Raw genomic sequence first — 15888 nt, forward strand, 5'->3', positions numbered from 1 at the left:
ATTTATGGGCACTTCCAGTATACCGATATCTTTTTTTTTTTCTTTCTATAAAGCGACATCACTCTACGGAACTATAAACTATGCCGCTCTAGCCCTTTCCAAACTGCTGCTCTTTTCTACCAATACTTCCGCTGGGAATGGGAGAGCGCATTCTTGAGGCTTATTGTTTTGTTGGGATCATTCCCAACATGTTATTATTGTCACGGAAAGGGGGAAAAAAATCTCTGTACTCCATCCTCGCTTGACGATACTTCTAGCGCTGTCGGCTATGTAGCCAGCTCATTTATTTGCTTGCCACCCTTTTCAACAACAATTGGTATATTCCAAGATGGCTAGACTTGCACCAACGAGATCGGAAACTGAGAGCGACAACTCGGGAAGAGCGATCCCTTCCCGGAACCGGAACACGTGAAGCAGCAAAGCTCGTTAGGTGGCGGAGTGGTCTGCTTGGGAAGCGGCTCGTGGGTTCCGTGGGTTATTCGGCGCTTGACGGTCATTCGCGTCGGAGACTCGCACAATGGTAAGCGGAGCGTGAAGATCAGGCTTGAGCGGGCTGGCAGCCTTGGGCTGCAGGTGTCCGTTCTCCCACCCTTCCACGGAGGAAGATGGATAATCTGGGAAAGAAATGGAGGGAGATGTCAGGAAATTCTTCCCACGGTCGTCTCACCAGTGGCGCGGCATGTATGAACTTGCTGTCCCTTTCACGGGGGGGACATTTCGGGATGGGTGAAATCCCAAAGAGAGGCACCGGCACACGATGTCCTGTAATGCCATTGAATGGCATTGAATCTGAGGCTGCATTACTTTAAAAACACAGCTCATGTAAATATGCGGCTGTTAGACTGTGCTGGATGGACAGTTAAGGAAAATTTATTTATTTTATTTATTTATTTATTTATTTATTTATTTATTTATTTATTTTGTGCTGGATGGACAGTTAAGGAAATTTTATTTATTTATTTATTTATTTATTTATTTATTTATTTATTTAGTGCTGGATGGACAGTTAAGGAAATTTTATTTATTTATGATTGATTGATTGATTGGACTTTTATGCCGCCCTATCTCCCGAAGGACTCAGGGCGGCTAACAACAATAAAAAATATTGCTAAGCTTGTACGCCGCCCTGAGTCTTCGGAGAAGGGCGGGATATAAATGGAATAAAAATAAATAAAAAATAAATAAAAACAACAATACAAAAGTTAAAAGAAATTAAATAAACGCCCCCCAAAATAAGTTAAACTAAACAACTAGAAATTAAAAACATTTTAAAAACCCCTGTCGTCAGTCCAGGTCAGCTTGATGAAAAAGAAAAGTTTTAAGGCCGCGGCGAAAGGACCGGAGATCCGGGGCCATCCGGAGCTCAAGGGGGAGTTGGTTCCACAGGGCCGGCGCTCCCAAAGAGAAGGCCCTCCCCCTGGGGGTCGCCAGCTGACATTGTCTAGCTGATGGTACCCTGAGGAGGCCCTCTCTGTGTGAGCACACTGGGCAATGGGAAGTCATTCCCGGCAGCAGATGGTCCTGCAAATATCCCGGGCCTAGGCCATGTAGGGCTTTAAAGGTAAGTACCAGCACCTTAAATGGTATGGAGTCAAGGACAGCTTGCCATTTGAAAACTTCTAATAATAAAATAATGGGGAAACGGTGGGGGAAAAGTAAACAATACATGAGGAGATTCAGTCTTGAAAATAGGGCTCTGTTTAGAAGGAAGGCATCCTGGGGCACAAAAGCTGGCTGCCAGACAGACATGGCGAAGGTTGCAGCTGCTTCTCTTTACAGGCCCAGCTTGGTCCTTCTCCAATGCTGCCTCTTGGAATTGTACCTGATCTTATTGCCAGTTTTCATGTGAATCCACTGTGGAATGGGATGGTTCTGCGTTTGCTTCTTAGCGAGGAACCGCTTGATCTTGAAAGTCTTATGGGACGACATCGTCCAACCCGGCCACCGGCTACCCCAACGGCAGCAGACAAAGAACAGTAAAATAATGGGATATTTGGGCAGTTCAATACGATTTTGCCAGCAGGAAGCCTCCCACAGAAATCCAAGTGATGACAGATTCTGGATGATACACATATTTTATAAACTCATATAGCAACACTAAGGGACGCGGTGGCTCAGTGGGTTAGGACACTGAGCTTGTCAATCAGAAGGTCGGCAGTTTGGCGGGTCGAATCCCGAGTGCCGCGTAACAGAGTGAGCGCCTGTTACTCATCCCAGCTTCTGCCAACCTAGCAGTTCGAAAGCACGTAAAAATGCAAATAGAAAAATAGAGACCACTACGGTGAGAAGGTAACAGCATTCCGTGCGCCTTTGGCATCTAGTCATGCTGGCCACATGACCGCGGAGATGTCCTCGGACAAGCGCTGGCTCTTCGGCTTTGAAACGCAGATGAGCACTGGCCCCTAGAGTCGGAAACAACTAGCACGCATGTGCGGGGGAACCTTTAGCTTTACCTATAGCAACACTGAAAATCTTAACTGTTTTTAGGTTTACAGGATATAATTATAGTTTTTCAGGGTTGCTATGTGAAGCCATTAAATATGCGTAGCTTCTAGAATCTGTCACCACTTGGATATCTGTGTGAGGTACCTATCTGGTAACGGTAGCTGCAAATTGCACATGATATGAGACTTGACCAGGAAAAAGTAATCGTGACTATTCCCTCCTGTCTTCTTTCATGAAGATTGGAGCCACTGTGACACTTAGAAGTATTTGTTCACTTTCCTTTCCTAGATGCCGTTAGGGTGGAGTCAGATTCTTATGCTGAAGGCATTGTATTGGCTGCTGATTTATTTCCTGATGAGATATACTGTAAATTACTTATTATTTTTAAGATCTAAATGGTTTGTGTTAGGAATAACTGAGCAAAGATTTCCTTTATAATTTCAATTGTTTCCCCACCCCAATTTACTGAGATGAAACCTTAGCTCTTGGCAACCTGAAGTTCAGTCTTCTTTGTATCTACCAGGTTTACTGGAGCTGTGGGATCTAATTTCATTGTCTGCACTTTAGGAAAGCCTTAAAACAAATCTTTTAGTGAAAAGGCCTTTTGTTTTTATTGTAATTGTTGTCATTTTTGCTATTTGTGGCTTTGATTTGGTTTTATGCTTTTTATTACACACTAAAGAGTTTTCAGTAGAATGCAGTATATAATGTCAAGTAACTTGAGAATCATCTCCTGAAAGAGATAACCATAAAACGTATCAATGGGAAAAACATTCAATGTGGAAATTCTCTGCAATGGGATGATCCACACATATCTGTGCCAGAAGCTGTCTAGAGTGCTACTCTGTGCTCTGTGCTCTGGACTACTCCAGAGCAAACAAACTACTCTGTGCTCTGGACAACCCTGGAAGCAAACAAACCATCCCCAAAAAGCTCAAATCAATCTATCCTGGTTACATTTAACCACATTTTAAAAAGCTAAAAGAATTCTAAATATTTGGTATGCATCAGTTAACTAAGTAAAGATGTAACAGATTTGTTTGTTGATTTGTTTGTATGGCCTATATGATCGCCCTGATCAGAGTACTGTGACTGGGTAGCATAAAAAAAATTTTTTTTTTACAATTATATTCCTAGGGAGGATATAAATAACCCATTTACTTAGATAAGTAGTGAAACCCTTGTCAGTCTTGTTCCATTGTCTCTTGTTTTGCAGCCCCACAGACGGAAGAAACCTTTCATAGAAAAGAAAAAAGCTGTAACATTTCATGTAGTGCATAGAAGTCAGAAGGACCCTTTGACGGCGGATGATAGTGCACCCCAGAGAGTTCTCTTGCCTACATTAAAGGTAATAAGAAATGACAAAAGCTGAAGAAAAGCAGCTTAAATGCTTATTTTAGGTGAAAGGACGGAGAAGGGCTATTCTGCCTGTGGATGGGCTTTCAGGAGGCACTTGAGTTGACCATTGTGGGAAAATGATGTTGCAGAAATAATGTCAAGGCTCTCTATATGTTGTTCCTAATCGAGGAATTCTGAATTCTCTTAGCATCAACACTGCTGCAAAGATGTGTAGAAAGTAATTGGAATCATTGGGCTTTTTTTCCTTTGTTTGACAGCAACATTAGCTAAATTCAGTAATTTCCCTCTTCAATGCCTTTAGAGAAATGATGAAAAAAGAAGAGAAGAACAGCGGAAATATGGAGTATTCTTTGACGATGATTACGATTACTTGCAACATTTGAAGGAAGCTTCAGGACCTTCTGAACTTGTTCCATCAAGCTTCCCAAATCAAGGCAGGATTGTAGTGTCTACAGAAGGGGAGGTAGAAGATGAAATTCAACACATTCCGGTAAGTAAAAATGTTCTTAAGTGCTGTGCTGGCATTTTCTATAATTACAATATGTATGTTCAAATCAAACTAGTACTTAAATTTAAAGTTTATTTTTTTTAAACAATGTTTAATTTTTAAAACAATTTTCACGTACTTTTTTTCAATCACCCATTGAATTATTTTGTGATAGACCTAACAAGTACCTCATTTTTATTCATTAGTAGTGCTAATAAAATTATTGACAGCATTCAAAAAAACTTTTTATTATGGGACATGAACAGATTTGTCACTGTATTATATGAAAAGTGTGTTCTAGAAACTCAGTTGAGGATACTTAGTCTCCTGAACATTTTAAAAGAAAATGCTATGTATTCTTTGTTCTTTAGGCTCCTACCATTAATCTGCCCTCCTCAGTATTTGCATCAGAATTTGAAGAAGATGTGGGACTATTAAATAAAGCTGCTCCTGTTCCAGGTACTTCATTTACACTGCATTCTTTCATGTGCACTTATATTTGATGTGAAAAATGAAACTTTTTCTTTAAGACCATTTTAATCTGATCTTCACGTTATTAACGTATATGCGATTGAGGAATTCTGTTACTATCGTAATCTGTAAAAAGAGATAAATTACAAGGGTGCATAAGATAGCTGTTGCTTGCCTTGAGGTAACACGTTATTTTCATCAAGTCAAGAAGACACTACTGATCACTACTCCATTCAATTGAACCTTAAAACACTTTTGAAAAATTCTCAGGTTTGATCCAGGGGTAACAGGAGAAGGCAGTTAGTTTTCTAACTAATTGCTGTTGTATGAATTATTTTTCCTGTTTATTTTTCCTGTTCCCTAAACTTGTGTTTAGGGAAACAGATAATTCTGAGAAATGACTTAATCCTGTCAAAACTGCTTTTTAGCATAGTGTTTTATCTAACAATAGGGCCTAGACCGGATCTTGATCCTGACATTATTGCAGCTCTAGATGATGACTTTGATTTTGACAGTCCAGATAATCTGCTTGAAGATGACTTCATTTTAAGAGCTAATAAACCTGAAAGCCTACAACTGGAGAAGGAACTCTCTTGGTAATGGAATGAAAAACATGTGACTATGTTTTTATTATCTTATTCATTTTTCTACTGGAAAGGGAATCCCAATACTGGGTGTATCAAAATTATTCCACTCTTTATACCTTTTTCAGGTCTTGATTGATTAATTACTATTTCATTCTTAATTATACTGTACAGTAGTACTGTGTTTCCCTGAAAATAAGACCCGTTTTTGGGGTTTTTTGCCTCCGAAAGAGGCACCAGATCGTATTTTCGGGGGTGGTGGTGGTGGTGTTTCTTTTCCATTCACCTCTGGCACCTGCAGCCTCGCCCAGCTGCCACTTCTTCTGCAGTCGAAGGAACAGCTTCGTTCTGAGAATGGAGCTCGGGCCTGCATTTTGCAGTCAGGCCTTTCTGGAAGGCCTCTGCAGCCAATAACCAAGCAATGACTGTGAAATGCAGATCTGGGGACAGTGCAGAAGTGGGCTGGCAAGGAGAGGCCTAGCTGCAAGGCAAGTGGGTACAGGGCGCATGGGGCAGCTCCACCCTCCCACCCGCACATTAGCTTGATTTTTAGGTGTGCGCCTAGGGTTTATTTTGGGCCCACCCGCAAAAAATCAAGCTAAGGCTTATTTCCGGGGTAGGTCTTACTTCCGGGGAAATACAGTACATGAAAAACCATGAACTATTAGCCTATTAGTAAAGTGAAGTGTAAATTTAAGGAAGCCAATGTATATGTTATTGCCAGCTTATCTGAAGATGAAGATGCATGGGAAGATATGGAGGAGGAAGAGGATGGAGAAGATTTTCAAAGTGGTGAAGACTATGATTCTGAAGGTCCTTTGTCAGATGACAGTGATTTTAAAGGGAAGATGAAAGAGTTCCTTTTCATGGAAGAAGAGACCAAGAGCCGTTTCACAGAGTATTCCATGACCTCTTCGGTCATGAGAAGAAATGAACAACTGACACTTCTGGATGAAAGATTTGAGAAGGTGAAATAAACTTACAACAGTTATTGTAATTATTGGCATATATTTGGAAAATGTTACTTAATTTTAATCCTGATCTCTTAATGCCCCTCTCATATGTAAAACTATTGCTCTGTTAATGTGCTTTTCGTTAAGAATTTTACGTTGTATAATACTGTATCTAATGCTATCTTGACTTGTACCTTATTTCTTGTCTAAAAGAAATTAAAGTGTTTAACGCTTTAATATTTGCCAGTGATAATGATTTTAGATATTTATTTCTTTTTTAGTTTTCTTGCATAACACCCAGAATCACTTGTTTGTGAGTTGGGTGGCTATATAAATTAAGAAATTAAGCTCAATCACTGGGCTGGCAGTAACTTTTGTTACATGAGCTTTTTTCATCAGTGGAAAATGGTCGTTATATAAAGGGGAGGGAATGTAAATTAATTGTCCTTGAATACATTTTAAATTTGTTTTTAAATACATTGAGGATTGTGATTTAAGTTTGCTATTGAAAGCATATGGAATTGATTTAAGTACAATAATTTGTTTCATATTTAGTTTTTCGAACAATTTGATGATGATGAAATTGGACCACTGGATAATGCCGAATTAGAAGGTTTCATTCAAAGTGACAGTACTCGATTACAGGAAGTTTTGAATGACTACTTCAGAGAGAAAGCAAAGGAGTACGTAAAGTGTCCTTTACTGGGTAGCATGCTTCTTAGAAAATGTCTGCGTACCTGTTCAACAAGGAGCAGCTTATAGATAAAACACTGATACTACTAATGTTAAACCAGTGGTTTAAAGCATAATTAACTGTCATATCTCAGTGCTGAAAAAGTCTTAACTTTAGAAAGTAGTGCCTCGTACCCAAACAGCAGTGTAGCCATCTGCCAAGCCTTTCTTCCCTCTATGGAGGTTGAGCAATGACCGTCGTAGCTGGCAAGAGCTTCATCTTTTCTGTTAATGCAAAGAGGAGGGGATCTTTTTAATTACTGGTATCTTTTTATACGCATCTCTAGTGAGTTCAGCAAAACATCTGGTGATAAAATGAATATATTTCTTTAATAAATCATATGGCTCTGGCACATTTCAGGAAAGAACCCAGTTAAGACTTTGGTTATATCTGGATTGATTACTGATTACAATGTTAACAGGTCTGTGAACCAGTTGTTTAGCAACCAGTCTTAAGTTACAACACCCTCTCCAAAAGGTACTTATGACCCAGTTCCAAACTGAACGCATTTTAGGAGCTCAGAAGCTGGCCTGCATTTGCAGTCATTTGCAGTGTCTTATGGTCACATGGACGCAATTTATGGTGTTTTTGCCCAAACCTGGCACTTATTTCAGGTTTCTCTCTGTAAAATTGAGTCAGTCCCATGGTGATCTCCTTAATGACCATAACTCTCAGATAATTAGCTAGTCTAAATAATACTGATTTAAGTAAAAAAAAAAGTTGCAGGTGTTTGAAAATGACAGTATTTTAAAACATTTAATTTATTTGCCTTATGCATCTTTCTTTTTCTTTGAAAGTTGTGTGAAAGTTGATGCTATTGAAACCAAGAAAGAAGCAGAGTTACCCTTGAATGAGGAAGAAGATGAGATTGAAGAAATGGTAACTTTAATAATTGAAGAACCAAAAGAAAAATGGGATTGTGAATCCATTTTGAGTGAGTATTTATTTATTTGCTCATATTTGTATTACCCACCCATATAGTGACTCTGGATGGCATACATAGTAATAAAGAATATACTGTATAAAAACCATTAAAATTTTCACCCATGTTTGGTCAAGTTCACTCCTCAGTGATCTCCAGAAACATTCCAGATGTCAACCTGTTTTAATCTGTTTCATCTCCCTCAACATATCCTTGAAACATGTAAAGTGACAGGATCATGAGCCAGGAGAGGTTGCATGGGCATGATCTAGTTCAGGGGTCCCCAACCCCCAGTCTGTGGACCGGTACTGGACCGCGACATGCCAGCAACCAGTCTGCACAAACAAGCAAAGCGCCATTGGTGGGATGCAGGCAGCACACAAAACCATGCACTCTCCAGTCCGTGGAAAAAGCTTTCTCCACAGAACTAATCCCTGGTGCCCAATAGGTCGGGGACCTCTGATTCTCATCCAAAGCTGTTCTGTTCCAGCCTACGACCGGCCCTGTTTGTGTATCAGGGACAACCCCTTTTTCCTTTTTACAGTCAATAGGCTGGAAAAACCCAACCCAAATTTATTTATAGTTCAAACAAAAAAACAACAGAATATTTCCTTCAATAAATGAATCAATATCAAATGAGTCAACAAACAAGAGTTAAACAGAAGTATCAAGAACAGACCAGGATTCTCTTAGAATGTCTCCAAATGGTTGCCTTCAGCAACCAGCCCCGCCCACACCTTCCCCTTTTATTATCAGTCCCAAGGCATGGCTTCTCACTGCCTTCTCCTCTCACTGAGTTGCCTCATTGATTTGCTCTACTCTGCTCTTCTCTGCTGGATTGCCTTCTTCTTCTAGCGTCTCTAAACAGATTCAGCTGTGACTCCTTTTAAGTCCGACACCTCATACTCACACAGCTGAGCCTCATGAGGAACATGACTGGAGGGTCCAGGCTGAGAGTCCTGCAGTGCATCAGCACCTGCCTCTTGACACCAAAGGCTCTCCAAACCCCTCCTCCTCCTCCTCAGATTCATTGGACTCAGCTGCTGGGAGCACAGGCTGATACTGAATTACAACAAAAGCCTTGCCTCTTATTCCAAGCGACAGCCAGAACTAGAGTGTGCTGCAGACCATTAAGAACAACCCCCAGCTCCCTCTGGAAGCCTTTCGGTCCCTCAGTTACTGTAGATGAACCAATCAAACAGGTCCAGCCTTCCTGTGGTGTAGGGCAGCACCAGAGAATTACATGGTTACCATGACAGAAGACCCACAGAGAGATCTTTCAATTCCAGATCACCTTACCATTGCTGCCACAACAACAGAAAAACAACAATAGGTCCTAGATGACCTGGAATAGGCCCACAGTTGTCATGGGACCCCGGAGCCCATTCCCAAGGCATGCAGATTGAAATTCCCCAGGCCTGGGGATTTCCAGTGCCAAACCCTGAGATAGGAGTCAAGGAGCTCAGGCAGGGATGTTGCTATGCAGCAGGGTGCAGGGATCTCAACTGATCATTAGACCCCAAATTAATGAACAGAATCTCACATCCAGTAACTTGTGAAGCTGTGCCTTTGAAAGCCATAAGACACCCATATAACAATTGCCACCCCTCACCCTAAATACTTCACCCAGAACCCAAATAGGCACATTTCCAAGATAAATTTCCAGACGCAGTCACATCTCAACAATCTACACCAGGTCAGCCATAAAAGAAGGTTTTGTTAATCTGGCATTTAATAGCAACAGCAATATGCAGAGTTACCTAGTTTGGAAATAAAACATCTCTACAAGAAAACAACCAAGCTCAGAGAGTACCATGGACCCTTCATGCAGAATTGTGAATATTTTTATAGGAATAATGCTGGTTTTGCTAAGAATCAAGTTTTCTTATTTCCTTTTGAGCAGGTTTTGCTTTTTTTAATATATGGTACTTAATTATCATACACATTCATTAGCTTCAAAGACCTTCATGATAATTTGAGTTTTAAACATTGTTTATTAATAAAGTGTTTCAGACATTTCAAATCAAAAGTTCAGGAGAAAATTAGATTCTTAATAAGCTAACCTTTATGTCTTCTCTTTAAGGTACTTATTCAAACTTATACAATCATCCAAAACTTATTGAGGTGCCAAAAAAGGTGAGTGGAAGTTTCCATTACACTTTTTTAAGGACTTCTTATTACAGTGAATGGAATCCAAAGAACTATTAGAGGTATATTCAAAAATCTGATTAAGGGGATTTTTAATTGCAAAAGCCCTTCACCTACCACCATAACTGAGCCCAGAATTATGGCCGTACATTTTGCTGGAAACTGGAAATAAATGACAGAAACTTGCAAAAAAAAAACCCTCACCAATTTATTTATTTATTTATTTATTTTTATATACCGCCCTTTTCCCGGAGGACTCAGGGCGGTGTACAGAGAAATAAAGTAAGGTAACTTCCCGTTAGATCTAACAGAGTAGACATGGTTTCTATCAGCCAGGGATTTGCATTACATGGGCCCCAGAAGGCAGACCTTCTCTGCCATGACATTCTCCTTGTAGCACATTCTCCCCCTCCTCCTTCCTCCCCCCCCCCAGGTTAAGCTCATTCCTTCCATGCTATTCTTTAGGAAGTCCTTCAAGACCTAGTTATGTCATCTGGCCTTGGGGTTTTTGAGAACTGTAGTTGGCTCCACTGTGATTAATATTCTTGCTCTCTACATGGGATTTGTATCATTTAAAATGTTTTGAAAGTATTTTTATTTTATTTATTTCTTTTTATCCATTTATGTTTTTATCCCTTTGTATTTTATTCAATTGTTGTACATCATCCAAAGTTATTTTGTGTGAATTGAGCAACCATATAAGAGTGGGTGTGGATGTGTAGGAGAGAGAGAAAAGAAAGAAAGAGAGAAAGAAAGAGAAAGAAAAAGAGAGAGAAAGAAAGAGAAAGAAAGAAGAAAGAAAGAAAGAAAGAAAGAAAGAAAGAAAGAAAGAAAGAAAGAAAGAAAGAAAGAAAGAAAGAAAGAAAGAAAGAAAGAAAACTTGCTGTAGAAATAGTGTACAGTTTGTGGTCTGTCTCTTTGAAAGTTAGTCCTTTCCTAGTAGTTCTCACCTCCAAAATCTAGAAACATATAAATTAAGGTTTAGAGAAGGAGGGAGGGAGAGAGGAAGGAAGGGAAGGAGGGAGGATTAAGTTTGGACTTAACTTGGATCCAGCTTGTAATTTATTAAAGTGTTGAACAGGAATGAATGAGTGAATGAATGTATACTGCATGTATAAGGAATTAACATATCAAACATGAATTAACATAGGGACCAATTTTTCCCCCGAGTGACATCTAAACATTTTGTTCAGTTTATTACCTGGCTTAGTATTTTGGCTTCTGCAGGCTTCATTGACCCAGTTAACTCATTGTTTTAAAAAATTCATTAGTTCCATGTATTTTTTATAGCTTAAATCAATTAGAGTGTCTAAGAAGACAGGAATCCCTCTAGATGTTTTGCCTCAGAGAGGATCTACAGCTAAACAGGCTGAGCGCATGCAAAGGATTAATGACTCTGATTTGCCAAGAGCATCCGCTCAGCCACGCTCTAAAGATGAGAGTAAGGAGGATCGGAAAGCTAGGAAACAAGCTATCAAAGAAGAGCGAAAAGTAAGTTTTATTTAAATTGTTTAAAATAAATGTATTTCATTAATTAACTTTATTAACCTTTAATTGACTGAAGCAAGGGGAATAACTACTGTTAGGTCATAACTCAGAAATATGTATTAAATAACTGGAATGTTGTGTAGTGTATATATTATTCCCACAGGATGGAGCTCAAAATAGATTATTACAGGATTGCCATTTAGGCACTTGTTGCAAGACTTTGTTCATTCTGAGCCTTTGCTTTCTTGACTTCAAAAAGTTCTGGAAAAGTTCTGAAAAAGGTAGTGATACAGTTATTAAGAAAGAACAGAGATTTTGTAACATTATGTCCTAGCCCCCCTGCACCAATTGCTAATAAACCTACAAGTCCAATTCAAGGGGCTGGTTTTAATGTGTAAAAACTGTACAAGGCTTGCCGCTTACATACTTAAAGGACTATCTTTGCCTGTCAGATTCAGGCTATCTTGTATGATTTTTTTTTTCCTCAGAGGGAAATGGCTCCTGGGAAGTGGAAGGTACGGGACCTGCAGGCATGCTTTCTCAACGGCAACTCTCACCTTATAGAATACCTCCATTTAGGATTTTGGTTTGCCCTACTTAAGGCGGTAGAAATAATTCTGTTCCATCTGGCTTGGATTAGCTCAGATGATGGTCATGGGCTGCTTTTGTAGTTTAGGGAGGGGTTTATGGAAGGAATGACAGTTGCCTTTTGCCCTTGTTTTTCTCTGTACTTTTTTTCATAAATTATCCTGAGTTTTTAAAACTGAGGAGGTGTATACAATACTAGTTGAGTAAAATACGGATTATCTTACATGGTTCAGTAGTAGTAATTGAGAACTCAGCCAAACTATTTTGTGGCTGTGGAAAAACTTGTTGATTTGAAAAAAATAAATAAATCCCAGATCAAAGGAGGTGGGATTTCTGGATGTTAATTAGCAAGTCCTACCCCTTCCACCGTAACTTAGTAACTATAAAAGGGGTACCCTTCTCCCTCAACAGACTAAGGAAAGCGTGCAACGGATTAAACCTTGCCTTCCACCTCCTGTCTCCCCAATAATCCATTGTGGGGATCCTAAAGGGGCTTTTTTTCATGAGGCAACTGGACTTTCTTGTTTTCCTTGAAGACGTTTCGCTTCTCATCCAAGAAGCTTCTTCAGCACTGATTGGATGGTGGGGAATGACAGGATTTATACTCCTTGCAGACAGCTGGCCATTTGCATTCTTTTAGCGTGAATCATTGAAGCCCCTGGAGGCTTATCTGTGTTGTCAGGCCATCTGAGTAGTGCAAATGGGTGTGAAGCCTTCTTGGAACTGTTGAAAGGATTTTATTGTAGACTGGAGATAGATGATGTCATATCCCTTTCCCTCTGTTGAGAGAGGGCTGTTCAATTTTGACATAGATGGCCTCTTTGACCCTTCTTTCAAACCAGCAGTCTTCTCTGTCCAAAATGTGGACTTTGCTGTCTTTGAAAGAGTGGCCTTTGTTTTTTAAATGCAGATGGACTGCTGAAAATTGTCCTGATTGCTCTCTTATGTTGTGCCATGCATTTATGAAGTGGTGGTTTTGTTTCCCCAGTGTACAGATCTGCATATGGCTCAATCCATTGTACTGCATATACCACATTGCTCAGTTTGAGCAATGTGGTATATGCACAAACTGAGCAACGTTTGGGACAACCATGACCTGGATGACTGAGAATCTCCATAGACCTCCATTGTGGGGAGTTCACACACCCCCCTTAGTCCCTTGCAGTGTTTTTTTTCCCTCTTAGTCTCTTGTGGAAAATATTTCTTTAGGAAGAAACAGGGAGACATGAGATGCTAAGAATTGTAGATTGCCCTCTTAGGCAAGATATGAATGGAATGGTTTGAAACGGCGTTTATGTTCATTTGATTAGATCATCTCTAAATTGCACACACTATGCTGCGTGGGGGGGAAACTCCTGGTTTACTACTGTAAATGCAGACACATACATAGTGAAAATAAAAAACGAAGATATGTGCCTTGCTTTAAAAAGTATGAAGAGTATCACTTCAATATGAGCCAGCAGTGTGCTGCAGCTGCCAAAAAAGCCTACACAGTGCTAGGCTCCATTAACAGAGGAATAGAATCAAGATCACGCGAAGTATTAATACCACTTTACAATGCCTTGGTAAGGCCACACTTTGAATACTGCATCCAGTTTTGGTCACCACAATGTAAAAAAGATGTTGAGACTCTAGAAAGAGTACAGAGAAGAGCAACAAAGATGATTAGTGGACTGGAGGCTAAAACATAGGGAACGGTTGCTGGAATTGGGTATGTGTAGTTTAACGAAGAGAAGAGTGAGAGGTGACATGATAGCAGTGTTCCAATATCTCAGGGGCTGCCACAAAGAAGAGGGAGTCAAGCTATTTTCCAAAGCACCTGAAGGCAGGACAAGAAGCAACGGATGGAAACTAGTCAAGGAGAGAAGCAACCTAGAACTAAGGAGAAACTTCCTGACAGTTAGAACAATTAACCAGTGGAACAACCTGCCTCCAGAAGTGCTGAATGCTCCAACACTGGAAGTTTTTAAGAGGAGACTGGACAGCCATTTGCCTGAAATGGTATCGGGTTTCCTGCCTGAGCAGGGGGTTGGACTAGATGACCTCCAAGGTCCCTTCCAACTACTACTACTACTACATTATTATTATTATTATTATTATTATTATTATTATTATTATTATTATTATTATTATTATTATTAATTATTATTATTATTATTATTATTATTTGAAAAATTAGACCTTTCAGTGCATCAAGCCTCACCTGCCAAGAGTTCTGAGACCGATATTGCTAAAATTGTGTCTGCAATGCTGATTGCTTTGAGAACATTTGCATGGAGTGATATATATATATTCATATTGTAAATTATTTCCCCATTAGGAACGCAGGATAGAAAAGAAAGCCAACAGGTCAGCCTTCAAGCAGGAGAAGACAAGGCAAGAGAAAGAGCTGCTCAACGTGAAACAGAATCTTCAAGGACTCAGGCTGTCGTAATGGAAGAACTGCTTCTTGTTAAGGACGATGGCCACTTCTGCCTGGTTGCTAGCTGGAAAAGATACTTTCACTTTATCATATCAGAAGCGTAAAAATAATGGCAAAAATCTAACCCCCAGTGTTTACTTACACGTAAACAGTTTTTTGCTTACCACAAGAATAAAATTTGTAATATATTTCTTCTATTGCCACAGCAATAATAAAAAAAATTTCAAATTCATTTATTACCTTTCATTATAATAAAAGTAATTCGTTTTTATCTTTTAAAAGAATGGCACACCCAGTAGCTTTATATGGCGCTGAATGCTGGCCAATCCCCAAACGCATAGAGTGCTCTTTACACGCCATGAAGATGTACATGCTTTGTTGGTCATTGGGTGTTTCTCTTCATGACCGTGCCAGCAGTGACACAGTACAACAGCAAATGGGCACCGCTTGAGAAAAGGCAAGAGAAACACCTACAGTGGCATGGCCATGTCCTACGAACAGGACCCACACCTTTGCCTGAATCACCTTCCACTTTAACGCAGATGGCAAGCACCTGGTGGAAGGCCGAAGCAAAGATGGCAAGGCACAAGAAATGCAGATATGAAAATTGCCCAGTTGGACCCGGATGCTATTGTTTGATCATGCAGGACGGCATTTGTCAAGCCAAAAAGCAGACCATGCACCTGTGGGAATAACGCTAGGAAGATGATGATGATGATAAATTTATTTTTATATTTCCTGGTTACTGTATACAGGAGAGAGATTCAAGGAAAATTACTGTGCTTGGATGGCAGAGGTCAAGTTTAAGATTTTACAGTAATCTGTAAAATTTCATATTAATGCGACCTACTTTGGCACTAGGGACGCAGTGGGTTAGGGCGCTGAGCTTGTCGATCAGAAGGTCGGCAGTTTGGTGGGTCGAATCCTGAGTGCCGCGTAACAACAGAGTGAGCGCCTGTTACTCATCCCAGCTTCTGACAACCTAGCAGTTCAAAAGCACATAAAAATGCAAGTAGAAAAATAGGGACCACTACGGTGGGAAAGTAACAGCGTTCCATGTGCCTTTGGCATCTAGTCATGCCGGCCACATGACCACGGAGACGTCCTCGGACAAGCGCTGGCTCCTTGGCTTTGAAACTGAGATGAGCACCGGCCCCTAGAGTTGGAAACGACTAGCACGCATGTGCAGGGGAACCTTTACCTTTACCTTACTTTGGCACTGCTCTTTAAAAAGCTGTCTTTTTTAAAAAAGCTTTGAAACTGGCTAAAGGTTAGCTATTTATTTATG

The 15888-nt window shown here is 40.0% G+C and overlaps 2 protein-coding genes across 2 annotated transcripts; one reads left to right on the forward strand and one right to left on the reverse strand.

The window, feature by feature from the left end:
• Window positions 1-382: 382 nt before the first annotated feature.
• Window positions 383-14826, forward strand: LTV1 (LTV1 ribosome biogenesis factor). Its single transcript, XM_083368435.1, has 11 exons — window positions 383-520; window positions 3662-3793; window positions 4106-4294; window positions 4663-4750; window positions 5214-5358; window positions 6071-6314; window positions 6855-6982; window positions 7830-7966; window positions 10038-10090; window positions 11393-11593; window positions 14499-14826. The coding sequence occupies exons 1-11, from the start codon at window positions 518-520 to the stop codon at window positions 14610-14612; spliced, it is 1434 nt and encodes a 477-aa protein (XP_083224561.1). The 5' UTR covers window positions 383-517; the 3' UTR covers window positions 14613-14826.
• LOC310632433 (large ribosomal subunit protein eL39-like) lies at window positions 1655-1962 on the reverse strand. Its single transcript, XM_083349651.1, has one exon. The coding sequence runs from the start codon at window positions 1927-1929 to the stop codon at window positions 1774-1776; it is 156 nt and encodes a 51-aa protein (XP_083205777.1). The 5' UTR covers window positions 1930-1962; the 3' UTR covers window positions 1655-1773.
• Window positions 14827-15888: the final 1062 nt, after the last annotated feature.

Source organism: Vipera ursinii (genome assembly GCF_947247035.1).
Source record: "Vipera ursinii genome assembly, chromosome: 1".
NCBI classification, from domain to species: domain Eukaryota; kingdom Metazoa; phylum Chordata; class Lepidosauria; order Squamata; family Viperidae; genus Vipera; species Vipera ursinii.